The sequence below is a fragment of the Pipra filicauda genome, unplaced genomic scaffold, assembly GCF_003945595.2.
Source record: "Pipra filicauda isolate LSUMZ 115617 unplaced genomic scaffold, ASM394559v2 scaffold87_size3191425_pilon, whole genome shotgun sequence".
NCBI classification, from domain to species: domain Eukaryota; kingdom Metazoa; phylum Chordata; class Aves; order Passeriformes; family Pipridae; genus Pipra; species Pipra filicauda.
In genome coordinates, this window is record NW_024105064.1 from 498231 (window position 1) to 514140 (window position 15910).

Here is a 15910-nt window from a genome sequence, read left to right on the forward strand (position 1 = left end):
GCCAGGTGAGATTTTCCTTTTGGTGAGGAGGTGGCTGGTTCTGGACAGGGGCATTTGGGCATCAGCTAAACTGGAGGGCAGGACTCTGCTCTGGGACTGCCCACAGTGCCCTCCCAGCCAGAGCCACAGCACAGCTTGTGCTTGAACTTCAGCTGATCTGACCAGAGCAGAGCTCAAACGCAGCTCTGTCAACTCTGCTCTCGAGCAGCTCTGTCCTGTGGTGACAGTATCCATGGAAATGCAGCTCAGGGAGTAAATGTGCACCAGGGGAGACTTTCCCGAGGCCTGGCCATTTCAGGACCCTGCACAGCACTGGGGGATCCCATCTTGTGATCCCATCTTCTCACCTTAAAAGGGCTTTGGCTGTTCCTCTGTTTTGCAAAGTCCTGGCCTTGTTTGGATGAGACACCAAAAAAACCAGGAGTCAGAGTGAACATTCAACACCAGCTACACTGTTCACCTTGTACAGCTAAAACCCTAAAACTTCACTCACCAAGAGGAGAGGGAAAAAACCAGAATGACCACCCATCTTTGGAAGAAATTAAAAGGCACTTCTTGTTAAAAATTATTTATTTTCTATAAATATAATTCTCTTTTATTCCTTAAACAACATGAAAGGAATCACAAAACTTTGCTCATCGGAAAAAAAAAGATTTTACAACTTGATTTATAAAAGTTGAAGTGAAAAATGAATTATTTCCAGTGTTAGTTTTCTGTAAAACATATAAATAATCATACCATTGAATTCTAGGAATGCACTTGACATTTAAAAAATTAATAAAATTGGTATCAATAATCACTTAAAGGAGAAACAGACCGTAAGAAATTACTCCATGGAGTTGCTTTTGCAAAGAAAGGTTAATACAAGCTCTCAAGAAGGTGCACACCTTCTATTTATAGCTTTCACAAAATAAAAATAGCACTGCTTCCTTGGCCTAGAGCCCAGTGGATTTCTACCATTCCTCCTCATCGGATTTGTTGCTCATTTAACCCTTCTTCCTATCCACAGTATCTCTCTTTCCAGTCATAAATTTTGTATATTCAAAAATACTTGTTTTTCATTTGGCAAATGCTAATTATTAAAGAGTTTAAAAGGAATTATCTGTGTAAAAATAAAATGCAGTTCCAACTCCCCAACCAACCAACCCAGACAGCTGTGTTCACTGAGGAAAACATGTGGAAGCTTTCAATGGGTTTTAATAAAATCTGGGATTAATTTTGGGATGACCCACTAGATAGAGACTTCACAAATAAACACTATTTTCAGCTGGAAAGAAGAGAGGCTCCCTGGGGAAAAAAAATATGTGCTTACTTAAAAGTGCAAATAAACCCCTTAGTATTTATTTCAAAAGGTGCCAGCAAGATATTAAAAAGAAAGTGTGCAAAACCAGGAAAACACCAATGCCACAGTCACCTGTAACACAGTCATAAATCCTGTCATTCATAACAAAACAGCTACTCTCATATAGGTCAATTTTTCATTAGCACTTGTTCCCTTATACCAAACACAAAAGACCTGGATAGAAGTTAATGGATCTTTTCGTTTAAAAATAAAAAATGATGTTGGGACTCGTGGATGCACCAGACCCAAACCCTGTTCCTCAGCACAGCTGTTCCTGCCACTGTGGTATATTCTGGAACCACTGCTTGCTACCACTCCTCTACAGAGAGGGTTATTCCAATGAACCCCTGGACTTGTGCTCTTATTCCAGACTCCACTGGACAAGCAAAGCCTGCAGAGCTCACCTTCCTCCTGCTCCCTGTTCTCCTCTCCTCCCCTGGGGTTTATTTTCACCCTCAGGTTAATCCTGCCTGCAACCAGGACACAGGCAGGAGCAAACTTAGTCACAGGCACCCACAAAAGAGGGATAACCAGCCATCCCAGCTGTCAAACCAGACCAGTTAAGGCACTAATCCAAAGGTAAATAACCCACTGGAGGAGATCACGGAGCATTTGGGGATACCTTGAAAGCACAGGGCACGCCTCATGCGTGGCAGCATCCTGGGAAGGTGAACATTAGAAGATTAGGAAGGGGACAGTGGGGTCTCTGGGTAGGACTGGATGTCTCCAACCCTCCCTGTGAGCAGCAGAACTACACATTCCTACAGCCAGCTCATGTTGTGCTGTCCGAGGTGCACTTTGCTGGTTCCATGTGCCTTAAGGGATGTGTACAGAGAAAATCCCCTCCCTTGTAAGTCAGTGCCCACGAGTTCAAACACCACCACCACCATCTGCAAACAGTGGATCTACCTCAGTGTGTGCTGTACTCATGGATATGTTGGGAGTTTATAAAGCTGCCTCCCACAGAAATTCTACAAGCCACCGCGTGACGCTTCAAGCTTCAATTCTGAGGACAGAGAAAAGTTCATTTCAGAGAATGAGGCAAAGACAGCTAAAGAAAACATTTTTTTGCTAGCTAAGCCCACCAACTCCTCTGAACACCAAGCTTTTCCCTCAATAATTATTGCACTGCTGGCAAACAACAGCTCTGTGAGCTGCCATATTCCTCACCCTGTCCCCATTATTTTAACAGCCTAAAAAGCAGTTTGTCTTCCTTCCCCATCCCCCCTGTATCAGCCATCCACTTAATGAAAGCAGCAAATTAGTGCTTCTAAAAGCCTCTGCTGCTGGGCAGGTTGCAAAGGCTCAGGACTGCAGTGAGCTCACAAATCAGTGTCAGAATTTAGGGGCCACACGGCACAAAAGCCAAACGTGCTCCCAGGAGGGCACAGTCAGCCTGGCTGACACCAGATCCCTGTGCACACAACCCTCCTTTCACTGAGACAAGGACTCTGGCCCAGCCAGACTGAGCAGGGCACAGGATGAACATGTTATTATTGTCTCTTAGCCTGAGAATTACATGAAATTTTTTAAAAATTTGGCAGGTAATTTAACAAGTCTCCCATAGTGCCTGCGAGGTAGTTAAATGCCAATAAGCAAAAACGCCTGACAGGAAAACTGAGGCACTTCAGGGTGAGGTAATTTGTCCAAAGTCACAGTCAGAATCCCTGGCAGAGCCAAAAATGCCGCACTGGCTCCTCCTGAGCTCTGAACACTGAGCCCAGCTCCCTTCAGGCTCAAATGTCAGAGGCGCTGCAGGCCACGGATATCCCAGAAGCTCTGAGGAGCCCGTCAGAGATGAAGCTGCCGCTGGCAACAGAAAAACATGGACATTGTGTAGGAAAATCCAGGCTGTAAAGGCCACGCAGACAAGGGAGGAGGGACACTGTGAAGGCATCACCCAAGCAGAGCTTCATAATCCACGTACCAGACCAGCTGGCCAGAGCTGGGGCTGACACCCGAGATCGGCCACTTTGTCGGCTCATGGCCCACCCTGCTCAGCAGGGTGGTGATGTCGTGCTTCCCCTTCCCCAAAACCAGGACAAACACCTGCCTGGCCCTGTTGATGAGGGGTAGGCTAAGGCTCATCCTCTGGTGAGGTTTGACAGGGCTCTCAGTCAGCACCACAGTGGGAGCCCCTTCCAGCCCGTTCTCCGAGCGGGGGAAGAGCGAGGCCGTGTGGCCATCGGTGCCCACCCCCAGCAGCACCAGGTCGAAGCTGGCATTGGCCACCAGGGCCACGATGTCCTTGGCATACAGCTCTGTGCCTCTGTCCTCCTCCACGCAGAGCCGCCGGTTCAGGTGCACGGGCATGGGGTGGATGTTGAAGTAGGGCACCCTGACGCTCTGCAGGAGGTGGCTGTGCAGGCTGAAGAAGTTGGACTCGCTGTCGGTGAGGGGGACACAGCGCTCGTCCACCAGCCAGATGTGGGTGTGCTTCCAGGGGAAGCCGTAGTGGTGCCTTGCCAGCCGCTGGAACAGGATCACTGGGCTTGAGCCCCCTGAGAGGGCCAGGTGGAAGTGCCCGGAGCGTGCCACACTCCTGACTGCTGCCTCCTCCATGTCGGAAGCCAGCTGGGAAATCAGGTCCTCGGACCACGCCGAGACCAGGGGACTCTGCCGATATTTGGACTGGATTGCCTTGTAATCACTTGGCATGTGCCTGGTGGGGTTCAGCAGCTCCGCTGGCTCTGCCAGGGTGAATGCCAGTCCCCCACTCACCATCTCAAAGTCGAGGAGGTGCTGGTTCTCCACGCCCCCGGGGTAGAGGCGCAGGGGCTGGTGGGAGATGCTGTCCAGCAGCGGCGTCCAGAAGCCCCAGGAGGCCAGCAGGTTCTCCGTGGTGATGAAGAAATCCTTCCTGCCGTGGTAGATGTTGGAGATGAGGACAGAATACGCATCTCTCTCTTTCACAGGGCTGTACACATAGTAATCAGACAGTGGTTGTCCAAAAATGTGCAGGTCCGACCGAGCCACGGCTTCTTTCCAACTGTCTTTGGGCATGACAGGCCGGAAAAGGTTCCTGCTCACAAGCACCGCAGGGGTGTTGAGAGCCCCGTGCCCGAAGTAGAAGATGATCTGCTTGGCTTTACACTGGCTGTGCCCTGCATCCCTCAGAGTCTCACTCTGAGTGCAGTAGGCCCTGTTCTTGAAGAGAACACGGGCATAACCTACCCGTTCATCCAGAGCCTTCCCAGAGGTGAGGAGGAAAGGGACCCCTTCCCACCGCAGGCTGTCACTGCGGATCAGCACACCTGAAATGACAGGGAGCTCAGCTACCAAATCAAACCTGAACAGCAAACAGTTTTGGGGGGGATCTCTATCACCTACCCATTATTCTCCTTCCTCAGGTCCCAGAAATTTTGGCAGCCACCGTGTCTCTTGCTCCACATTCAACCCTTTCCTGACTTCATTACCTAACTGCTCTCCAGTTACCCTGCTGTGCTTCCTCCCAGGTATCCCACTTGTTTAGCCTCCTTTAATCTTGTAGGAAACCAGTTTTCTGAACATGAACATAATTCAGACAGTATCTTTAATGCTGAGAAGACCCAGAATGGCTAGAGGTGGCCTCACGGTTCGTTCATCACAGAGAACTGCAGAGCTTTACCCCTCAGCTGCAGAGAGCAACTCGACTTCATGAAAAGGCAAAGGAGTTTGCAGGCCACTTTTAAAAATAATGCAGAGATCTTAGAATAATGGGACTTAGCTCTTATGCCTCCCATTCACTGGATCACTAGCTGACAGGACAACAGTGTTGTCTTGTTCCAGCTCCCAGTCATGCTGGTGGATGCCTGGAGACATCTCAGTGCCAGCAGTGAGGTCCAGAGTCATGGAGCTGGTATCATCACACAAGGACTCACATCTCCTGCTCTCCTCAGCTCCAGACTACTCCCCCCTCCAGGGCCCAGCCCAAACTCTCACCTGCAAAGGTTGGTGTCGTGCTGACGTAGTCCTGTGCCTGCTGCAGCTCCTCCTGGGCCTGGCTGGAGTACGCCTGGTACTGGCCCAGCACGGCACTGTTCTTCTCCAGCCCCCACAAGGACTGGAAGCTCTGCAGCTTGTGCTGCAAAACCTCTTCTGCCCTGCTCACGTTGGCCGGGAGCTCCATGATGAGGAACATCAGGGCCTCTGTGAGGTGGTTCTGCAGCACGTCCCGGATGACCCCGTACTGCTCGTAGAAGCTGGTGCGGCCTGAGGACGAGGAGGAGGGAAGATGCATTTAAACTGATGTGGTTCTGCAGCTTTGTCCTCTGCATGTGTAATGTGTGTGCCAAGAACAAAGAGAACAAGCCCTGACCGGTTTGCACCTCTTCTCCCAGCCCAACAATTAACTTGAAGCCACCAAGCTCAGAGAAGTTGTGGATGTCCCGTCACTGCACGTGTTCAAGCTTTGAGCAACCTGTTCTAGTGAAAGATGTCCCTGCTTATGGCAAGGGGGTTGGACTAGATGGTCTTCAAAGGTTCCTTCCAACCCAAATCATTCTATGATTCTACATAAAATAAAGATAAAAGGTCCCCATGGGACTGCTTGTCCTCCCCAGAGCCAAACACAATCCTCTTTTTGGGTGCTTAAAGAGCCTAAACCCAGGAGAAGTCATGCTGTGCCTGACAGTCCCGAGTGCACAGAGCAGAAGGCAGCTCTGCAGCCACAGCCCTGGGTCTGGCACTCCACACACACAACACGCAGTTCCACACAAAAGCTTTGTCAGAGTGGTTGGAAAGTGGGGTCAGAGCAGGGACCCCAACAGCTCTACAGCTACACACCAGCTCCCCAGAGCAGCAGCAGCTGTGCCCTGGCAATGAGCACTGCTCTCCACTGCCCCTTTCCCCTGGTTTTCCCGTCCTCAGAAGGCTCTGGCTGAGCCCTTGGGAGACAAAATTTCATGCTTCCCCTTTCCCTGCCTGGCTTCTCATGCAGGTGGGAGCAGGGGGAGAAGGACAATGCACTTATGAAGAGACTCAAGCAGATGCCTTTGTGTAATCCAGCAGCAGCAGGCTGCAGACTGCATCACCCATAGGCTTCCCCTATTGATTGATACATTTATCTCCTCTGCTCTAATCCAAAGGCACATTCATTAGTGGAATCAATGCTGCAGACTCGCTGGGAGCCAGGTTGCCAGCTGAAGCTGAACAGGGGAAAAAAGACACCAAATGAAAAATTACGAAGTTGCTCAGAGCAGGGAGGGCACAGGGTGTAGCTGGGGCTGTGCAGAGACAACACTTCCCCCCTTTGTTACTCTGCAGTGTGTCCCTCTCCCAGAAACAGGCCCGGGTGAGGTCTGGGCTGCCAATCCGGAGATTGCTCCAAGTTTGATAGAACTGTGTTACTGGTTTGTGGTGGCTCAGAGAGCGAGGAGGGAGGGAGGCAGGGAGGGAAGGAGGGAGCAGGTAAACTGAGTGGAGAAGCAGCCCTGATGTTGCAGAACTGAGGGCACCTGACGTGCCCAAAGTGCTGCGGGTGGCAGTCCAGCCCAGGGAGCTTTGTGCTGAGCACTGCAGAGCGGCTGCTGCAGCACTGCAGGGAGGGAATGCAGCCGTGTCCTTCAGCAGGAGACCCATGCTGGCAGCTCTGGGCTTGGATTTTTTCTCTCTGCAATGCTCTTTCTTGCTACAAGAGAGGAAGGGAAAGAAACAGGCAGGCAAACACAGAGTGCCCCGGGCACTTGGACTGACACTGATTAGCTGAGATGAGCAACATTCAGGCAAGAGATGCAAGAGCACCTTCCAAGGAACAGCACAAAGGTACGCTCAGGGTGAGCTTGGTAGCTACCAGGACAGGAATACAAAAGGGTTGTTGTTGTTTCAACAACCAGAGGATGGCTGCACTGAACTGAAGTGGCCTTAGATTGCATCAGTTCCAAATCTAGTGCCTTTTACCAAGAATCAGGATGGAAAGCTGGGTGCAATGTCCCCAGGGCTCTGCAGCACAAAAAGGTGGGGGATTCTGCCCCTGCTCCCAGACAAACTGCAATTGGAATCTTTTCTTGGAAGCAGCAACACTACCTGGAAGTGAGTCAGTCTCTAGCACAGGAAGTGTAGGACAGTCCCCCTCTATCTCCAGAGAGCAGCATACCTTGCGGGTTTTATTTCTGTACCAGCACTACCTCAAGGGCCACTTTCACATAATTAATGAACCTGCCAGTTCTCCTTCTCATTCATTCACCTTGCACACTCTGCACACTCTCCTCACCAACCTTTAGCATCCACAGTCTCCTTCAGGACAACCTCCACTCTTTCCACATGATGTCGGTTCCAAATCGGATCCAGAAACTGTCGGTTCTGATCTCGAAAAGGCAGGATATGGGCTACAGCCTGTGAAGAGAAAAAGTCAAGGATCCCATAAAAACTCACCAGACTCCCACAGTATCTCTGGCACAACATCTCTGCCCCATCCAGCACTGGGATGTGCCAGCAGACAGAGAGCAGAGTGGGTCAGAGAAGAGAAAACCAGCAAGAGAGCCTGCAGGGATGCACAGTGGGGCTGCCAGTGACTGTCCAGAGCAGACATTAAAGGTCTTTCTGAGGCATTTTGAGGTTTCATGTGAAAAAGGGCTGAACTACAAACTGCAAGGCACTCAGTTTATATCTGTCAAAGGACAAAGGGCTGAGTCAGACCATCCTGGGACTAATGTACACTTCCAAAGTGCTGAAATGCTACACCACTAAAGCCATCTGCTCTTTTTGGGACACACAAAAAAAAAAAAAAAAAAAAAACCAAAAAATGAAACAGAAGAAATCCCCCCTCTCAGTGGAGATGCTCCCCCTGCAGCTGGACATGCAGTAAAATCTGGCCACAGTGCCATGGCTGGAACAGGTTCCTTTCAAAATGTGACATCACATTCCTGTGAAACAAGGATGGCATGTCCTTGGACACATTCCCTCGGGGACAACGCAGCTCCACACCCTGAGCTGGCCCTGCAGCAGGCCGGAGTGGAACACAGGGCAGGAAGAAACCTTCTCCTAAGCATCCCATAAAACTGACATCCCATCAGCTCCTTATCATATCAAATCAAAAACTGCTTCCAGAAGGCACAGCTAAGCAGAGAGGCCTGTGAGTAATGAGATGGGAGAACTGTGAGAGGGAAAGGGTGCTGGTTACTCAGCGAAATCAAACCCCCGACCTTGGTGAGAAGACCAGATAAACTCTGCATCTCTACTTCAGGCCCACACAGAGTTCAACCCTACACCCTGGCCTCCCTCTGGAGAAGGGACCCTCATCACTCCAACAGGAGAAAGCCCTGCTTTGGTCTGCACATCTCCTCTGCTCTCTAAGAGGATGGACAGCAGCACAGGACAGAAGAGGAACAGTACAGGATTCCATGAGGCTTGGGATCACACTGGGAGGCTCTGCCTGAATTTGAGAGGGGAACACTCCCATTAGATGCAGAACTGACACCCAGCACTCTCCCAGCCACCAGCTCCCCCAGCCTGGCAGGGGGCTGTGCCCTGCCAGCTGCTCACCTGTTTGCCAAGGTAGTGGTCCACCCGGTACATCTCCTCCTCCCTGAAGAAGCCCGTCAGCTCTGCAGCCAACTGCTGGGCCGACTCCAGGTCATGGCCAAAGGGCTTCTCCAGCACCACCCTCAGCCAGGCCCCCGGGGGAGGTCTGCAGCTGCTGTTGATGTGGCGGGCGATCTCCGTGTAGGCGAACGGTGGCACTGAGAAGTAGAAGATCCTGCCAGCCTCCTTCAGCCCCTCCTGGCGCAGCAGGGCCTCGATCTCCCTGCTCAGGGCAGTGTAGTTCTCGGCACTACTCAGCTGGTGGTACTGGCTCAGCTTCAGGAACTGGTCCTTGAGCACAGCACACCTGTTGGGGGCCTCGTCCGGGGGGCAGGACAGCTTCTTCAGCACCTCAAACATCAGCCTCTCCCCCGGCTCCTGAGCCGTCAGTGCGGCCCCGTGGAACGTGAAGCTGTGGCCATTGCTCACTTGGTCCATGTAGAGCTGGAACAGACCCTGCCACAAATACTTCTTGGCCAAATCACCCGTGGCTCCCAGCAGGACCACGGAGATGTGGCCCTGGGACGCCTCAGCCAGGGACTGCAAGGCTCCCACGAACAACGCTGCACACAGGACCCTTCCCAGCATCTTGGGAGAGAAGGGGCAGACCCAGGAACACTAGAAGACAAGAATAGAAAAGAAAACGTGCCAATCCATGTTATAACTCTGCAAAACACAAAGCAAGGTACCTGCTTTACCATGGCTGAAGAGCCAGGGACTTCTGCCTGCACCCTCCACCCAAAGCCCCTCCTCCCCTCCGTGATTTGGGTTCTTGAAGAGCCTCCTCATGCACACCAAGAAGTGGAAGGCAGCGTGTGCCCAAGGTCTTTGGGTAGCATGTGCATTGTTCCCACAGCTGAGTTAATGCAGGGGTGTCGGTGCCTTTAGACTGTGAAACTGGAGCCCATTTTAACACAAATTTCAGAGCTGGCTACAAAGGAACACACGTGCCTGCACACTGAACACACGTCTGCACACTGGACATATGTGCCTGCACACTGAACACACGTGCCTGCACATTAAGCCCTGCTTTCAACAGCCTCCTGTTTGGGACTTTGCTCAAATAGTGTTATTCTGCCTTGGCTTGGCTTCAAGTCAATATTGTGAGAGCAGCTCAGAGGCAAACACGACCACTGGCAGTCCCAGTGGCTCCTCTTTAGGACACCCTTTAATGACTCATGTGCACAAGCACCCTTGGGAACAGAGCTGAACTGGGTTCTGAGGAGCAGCTGGGAGACTGGGGTGATAAAGCAACACAGGGGAAGAAGTTTAGTCCTTAAACTGAGTCTAACATGAGCCAGTCTAGATGGTGCCCCATGGTGGCCATGTATGTGGCCAGGGGAGAATGTGGGGTTTGTGTTCTGCCTCCTTCAACCTCCCATCACTGAAGAGCAGGTCAGCACCTTCTCCACTCAGCCCCCATTCAAACCACTGCAGACAGGGACAGCTGGAATCCCTGACCAAAAAGCCCCTTTGCTCACTCTTACTTATTCAAAATAAAGCTGCTTGTAAGAGAAAAGAAACATTTAGTTCTTATACCTAGAAACATGGCAATGAATTTACATCTCATGAGAGATAATCTGGAATGAGTGACTAAACCACTGTGCAGTTCTTATTCCATCAGATGTTATTTCAGAAGCTCTTATGGATTTCTCACTCCCTTAGTTTCACTTTCTGTTTAGTTGGAGCAAAGCCTTCAGAGCACACGAGATAATTAACTTCTTTAAAAACTTTTGGCTCTGGTCAATAAATATATATCTTTTAATTTTACCTGTGTAGAAAAAACAGCCCTATTTTGACAGTAAGAGGCTTTTATGTGCTGGTGCAGTTGCAGTCTCACTACTAGGCTTTGCACTGGGGAAGGATTACACCATTTTAAAATGGCAGTTTCTTGACCACACCACTGAGAAATGGATCTTGGGTATGAGAATGAACCTTCTGCAGGCAGATGAGACTCTGAAAAGTGTCTCATCAGATTCACACATTCACAGTCAGCAAGAAAAACATCCCTGGCTCCATTGCTCCAGTTACAGCTGCACAGATGCCCCAGAACCAAAAGCTCTTTGCTTTTATCTGCCCAGGCTCACTCAGGATTGCCTTTCCTAGCCTGGATCAAAAGGCCTGGTCCTTGCTCCCCCTGAATGGCAGAGGGATGAAGCACAGATGTCTGAGCTCTTCACTGGTTTTCCCCATGGAAAGCTCCCAGAAAATCCACTATTTCATCACTGAATCAACACAGGATCCAAAGCAGCTAAAGGACCTAAATTAGCTAAAGGATTAGCTAAAGGATAACTAAATAATAACAAGGAACATCTGAACATCTCTCCCTGTCTGCAGCTTGAACTGGTCTGTATAAATCCTGTGTTTCTCTCCCCAGCAGACTCACCTGTAACACAGGAGCTTCAGAGACCACAGTGGCAAGAGGAGCTGGAAATGTGTCTTCTCCCCAGTGCAGATCTCTCTCCTGCAGGGACTGGTGTGTGGCAGAGTCTGGTGTGTGGCAGAGTCTCTGACCAGTGGCTGGGTGAGCAAGAGAGATAAGGCAGGTTGCTCCCTTTCTGGTAAATGGGAGGAAAGACCTGATTACAGCAGAGAAAAAGCGAATTGTGCCTGAGCCAGCAATGTCCCAGCACACCCCAGCTCTCAGCCCATCCACGCTGGCTGGGCCAAACCTCCTGGATGCTGTTTGTGAGCTGGCAAAACACGGGCACACGTGGCAATTCCTGCTCCCAGAGTCTCTTCCTGACTCCTCACCTTTGCACCCGAGCTCAGCTGGGTGCTGCAGGTCTCCAGCTGATCCCAGTGAGCCTTTCTGGGAACAATCCCCAGGTCCAACTCTCAGAAGGAACAGTCCCAACACCACAACCCCGTGGCAGTGGGAAAGGGCATCTCAGTGAGCCCTCCTAGGACAGCAGGACAGCTCTTGTGCAGTGCTGAGCCTTCTGGGCACCCCGGCTTCTCTCTCAGTTTGCATAAAAATTCCTTTGGCTTTTCCTTCCCTGTTTCCTGCACAGAAACAGGGCAGCTGAGCATCACTTTAGCTGACAACTGCAGCCCACTGTGCAAGGAAACAGCCTCAGTGATGCCCACAGGCACATCAGTCCCTCAGGAGACAGCCCAGTAGCCACTGCTCTCCTCCAGAGAGCTTCAACAAGGTACACTGGGGGCTGTAAATTTAACTCTTATCAGCTCTGCCCAGCCTTCTGCTGCCTCCCCTACTTCCCTCCCTTCTCCACATGCTCTTTAAGCCTCATGAACTCACTTGAGGAATCCAGCAAACAGTACTGGCAGTTGCAGAGGGGCAGAAATGTGGCTCCTAAGGTTTTGCCTGCAGCATAAATAACTATTTGGTTTTCCTTCCCCTGCTGTGGGGTTGCAATTCAGGTGGCAACGTTTCTCAGGGCAGTGGGGCAGTATTTACACTTGTTTGAGCAACCTGTGTTCCAGGAAGCAGGGGCATGTGACACAGTGCCCATTGCACCCTGGCAGGCTGCAGTCCCTGAGATGCTGCACGAGACCTCAGGAGGTCCCACCGTGGAGTGGGAAGGATTTGGGTGGGTCAGGCTTTTCCAAAGGGCAGGAGTGAATTAGCCAAGTAACTTCCTGGCAGATTCAGTCACATGTCCTTCCAAGCCAACTGAAAGCCAGTTTCACAACACTCCCAGTTGCAAAATATTGAGCTACGCTGCCCAGAAAAAGCACAGCAAACCCAGCAATGTTTGTTTACTGCTTTCATATCAGCTAATCACCACTGCTCACATTAAAAAATAATACTCAAAAAATCCCCCCCGCCGGCCAGAACAAAGTTGCTCAGTCAGGCTTCAGGAAAAGACTCCTGGGCCTTATCCATATAAAACATGTGGGAGCTTAACCCAGCAGTTAGACTGTGCATTTCCTTCAGTTTGACAGGAGCTCAGTTCAGATCTTGTACGGGGGGGGGGAAAAAAAAAAAGAAAAAGATGTTTTGTTACTGTTGCATCCCCACTGAAAAATAATTAACAGCTGCAGAGCCAAAAGAGCTGGACTTTGATGATCCTTTTGGGTCCCTTCCGACTCAGGGAAGGTGGTTCTATGATACAAGCAGTGTGGCTGGGCTCCTAAAAGGCCATGCACAGGTAACACATGAAGGAAAGAGTTATGGGGATACTTTGAGAATCAGGAAAACCATATTGGCCTTCTGTATATTCCAACGTTAGAGCAGGAATGGCCTCACCATCAGCTCCTGGAAAGGTCAGAGGCTTAACGTGGAGACTCACATTAAAAGCAAGCCGGGTGATGCAGGAATTAGTGTTTGGCCCTTCTGGTTCTGGCACAGCCCCACTCCAGGTGCCCTGGTCCCAGCACCGGGACGGCAGCTCAGCGTCCGGAGCCCTGGAAAAGCAGGACAGGGTTACGGTGACAAACTGCCCTGGCACCCGAGGGACGAGCTCACCTGTGACAGGTGCGTGTCACATCCCCCGCCCGCCCGAGCTTCCCCGGGACACGCAGGGACCGGCAGGGCCAGCGGGAGCCGGGCAGGGCTGAGCGCGGCGGGGACGCGGGTCCCGCGGGTGCGGGGCAGGAGAACGTGCGGTGCCCACGCGGGGCGGGGACGGACCGGGGGCCCCGCAAACACCTCTGCCCGCCGGGGAACCCCGGGGACGGGCCGGGGGTCGGCGGGCACCGGGAGCATCCCTGCATCCCCCTATCCCTGCATCCCCCTATCCCTGCATCCCTCCCATCCCTCCATCCCCGCATCTCTCCCTCCCTCCCGCGGCCATGCGCGGCTCTCCGGCCGCCCACGCGGTGCCGGAGCGGGGCGATGCCGCTGCCCGGTGGCACAGGGCAGCGCAGAGAGCCGGGGCCAGCCCGTCCGTGCCCGGGGTCCCACCCCCGTCCCGCCCCCGGCGCCCCCCGACCCCCGGCCCGGCCCCGCTCACCTCCCGCCCGCCCGCGCCGCGCCGGCGGGCCCGACACACAGCGCCCCGCCCGCCGCGCGCTCCGCCCACCCGCCGCACAGTCTTGTGGTTGGCGTCGAGTCTCGCCGCGCGGCGCCGCGCGAGAGGGGGGAAAATCGCAGCGTTAAGGAGGGGGCTCTGGGGGCGCAGCCCTCGCTCGGGTGGGACACGAACACCCTCGGCCAGCCCCTGCTGGGCACTGGGCATCGCACCCTTTCCGCGCCTGGGCGTTGCGTCAGGCGTGTCCCTATTGGGGGGGGGGGGGGGGGGGGGGGGGTGCATTCGCTTGTAGTTCCCTTTCTGGATGGAGATGCTCTCGCTGCACCATCAGACCAAAGCCTTGACCAAAGGCGGGAGGTTTGGTAGGAGTTTTGGTAACCTTCAAGGGCAGGTTGGATGGGGAATTGAGCAACCTGGTCTAGTGGAAGGTGTCCCTGCCCATGGCAGGGCGTTGGAAGATGAACTTTAAGGTCCCTTCCAGCCCAAACCATCCTTAATTCTGTGATTCATTCTAAAAGAAAAAGTATCTCTTTTCCTCAGTTGCATTGGTTGTCTAATTTTATATATACATATATATACACACACAGGTAGGTATATGTGTCCTCAGACCTTGCACTGCTATATATATGTCTAATCTTATCTATATACATATATATATACACACACACAGGTAGGTATATTTGTCTACAGACCTTGCACTGCTTTGTGTCCTGAAATGACTGTGACCCCAGCACACCCCCTCCTCACCACACATGTGCCCCCACAACTCCAGCCCTGTGTTTTCTAAACAATAAGAAGTACCTTGTGACCCTCCTGGTGTGCGATTCAGCTCAGCCTGACGCTGCTTTTAGACACATCAAGTTTTGGGGAGGCAGGTGGAGTGATGAGAGGCAGAAGAAGGGAAAAAAGTGTCTTTGCAAACGTGTATGGCAACAGCAGGGAGTTGTGAAGCAGACAGACTGCTAAACAGCTATAACTGCATCCCATAATACATGGCATTACATTATATGGCAAGACTACACACCATTCCTGTTGTCTTTGTCACTCAAAGGTCTCAAATTATTTTACACAAGCAGAGACACTTTACCACCACTACTTTGCAGGTGGGGAAAGGGAGTCACACTGGCAGAACTGAGCACAGAATTGGGGTACCTTGCTGCTCAGGCTGGTAACCTAGAAATGAAATCATACATAAGGCAAGCCTGGCATTATATTTGTGATAGATATATATAGATATATAGATACATATATATAGATAGATAGATGTATATTGATCAATCTGGTCTGGTGGAAGTTGTGTGTGCCCAGGGCAGGGGGGTGGAACAAGATGGTCTTTAAGGTCCCTTCCAAGCCAAGCCATTCTATGGTTCTATGATCCAACTTTGAATAATATTTACAGTATCATTCCTTTATTCCATACCCTGCTCTGGAGGTTATTCCACCAGCCTGCTCTCACAAAGACCCTGTAAGGTGTTGCAAAGGTGCCACAGTGACACGGTGTCGGCACCCAGGTTTGCCTGCAAGGACGTGGATCCAAATTTGGGAGGAGGGAGACTGCAGTGTGCCCTGCCTCGCATTGCACAGTGCTTTGTGATTCCAACCATGTTGCTAATGCAGCTCTGGGCTGGGTGAGGCTCAGTGCCTGCGATTCTGAACGGCTCCAGTCCCCAAACCCAGCACAGGGCACATCACAAACGGTGGAATGCAGCAAATTAGACTTGCTGAGGGGGTAAATAACTCATCTGAAAGGGCCAGCTGGACAAACAATCCAGCGCGGGAGATCTCCCTTTCCTGCTCCCTGTGATGTTACTACACAGTACATTTAGCAAGGAGCTTGGGGGGAAGCAGTGCTACATCCCACAGCTCTGGGTTTAACCCCTCAGCACCCTGATGGCAAAGCTTGCTGAGCTCTCAGAAGGTAATCTGGGTCTGTTTGGGTAGAGCAGCCGGCGAGAAGAGGTACATGGGAGTCCCCTTCTGCAATTTGTGTTCTGTTCTGGGAGGAAAAGGGGAGTTTGCCACCTACTTTAGCAGAAATCATTAAAGTGCAAGTCTCCCTGCTGCATATTTCTGGCACGTGGAATGAGATGAACAGCTGAGGCCTTGGTCACTTCAGCCTGTTATTATCATG

At 51.7% G+C, this 15910-nt stretch overlaps 1 protein-coding gene across 4 annotated transcripts; it reads right to left on the reverse strand.

Moving 5' to 3' along the window:
* Window positions 1-552: 552 nt before the first annotated feature.
* Window positions 553-13480, reverse strand: H6PD (hexose-6-phosphate dehydrogenase/glucose 1-dehydrogenase). 4 transcript variants are annotated; one of them, XM_027728737.2, is made up of 6 exons: window positions 13099-13480; window positions 11229-11362; window positions 8804-9460; window positions 7537-7654; window positions 5264-5533; window positions 553-4596 (listed from the first exon to the last, which is right to left on the reverse strand). In XM_027728737.2, exons 3-6 carry the CDS (start codon window positions 9428-9430, stop codon window positions 3239-3241), a joined length of 2373 nt encoding a protein of 790 aa, XP_027584538.1. In that variant the 5' UTR covers window positions 9431-9460; window positions 11229-11362; window positions 13099-13480; the 3' UTR covers window positions 553-3238. The 4 variants fall into 4 exon arrangements, with proteins under 4 accessions (XP_027584538.1, XP_039246815.1, XP_027584536.1 ...); XM_039390881.1 differs by having other exon boundaries at window positions 11229-11421; XM_027728735.2 differs by having other exon boundaries at window positions 11229-11400; window positions 13099-13225.
* Window positions 13481-15910: the final 2430 nt, after the last annotated feature.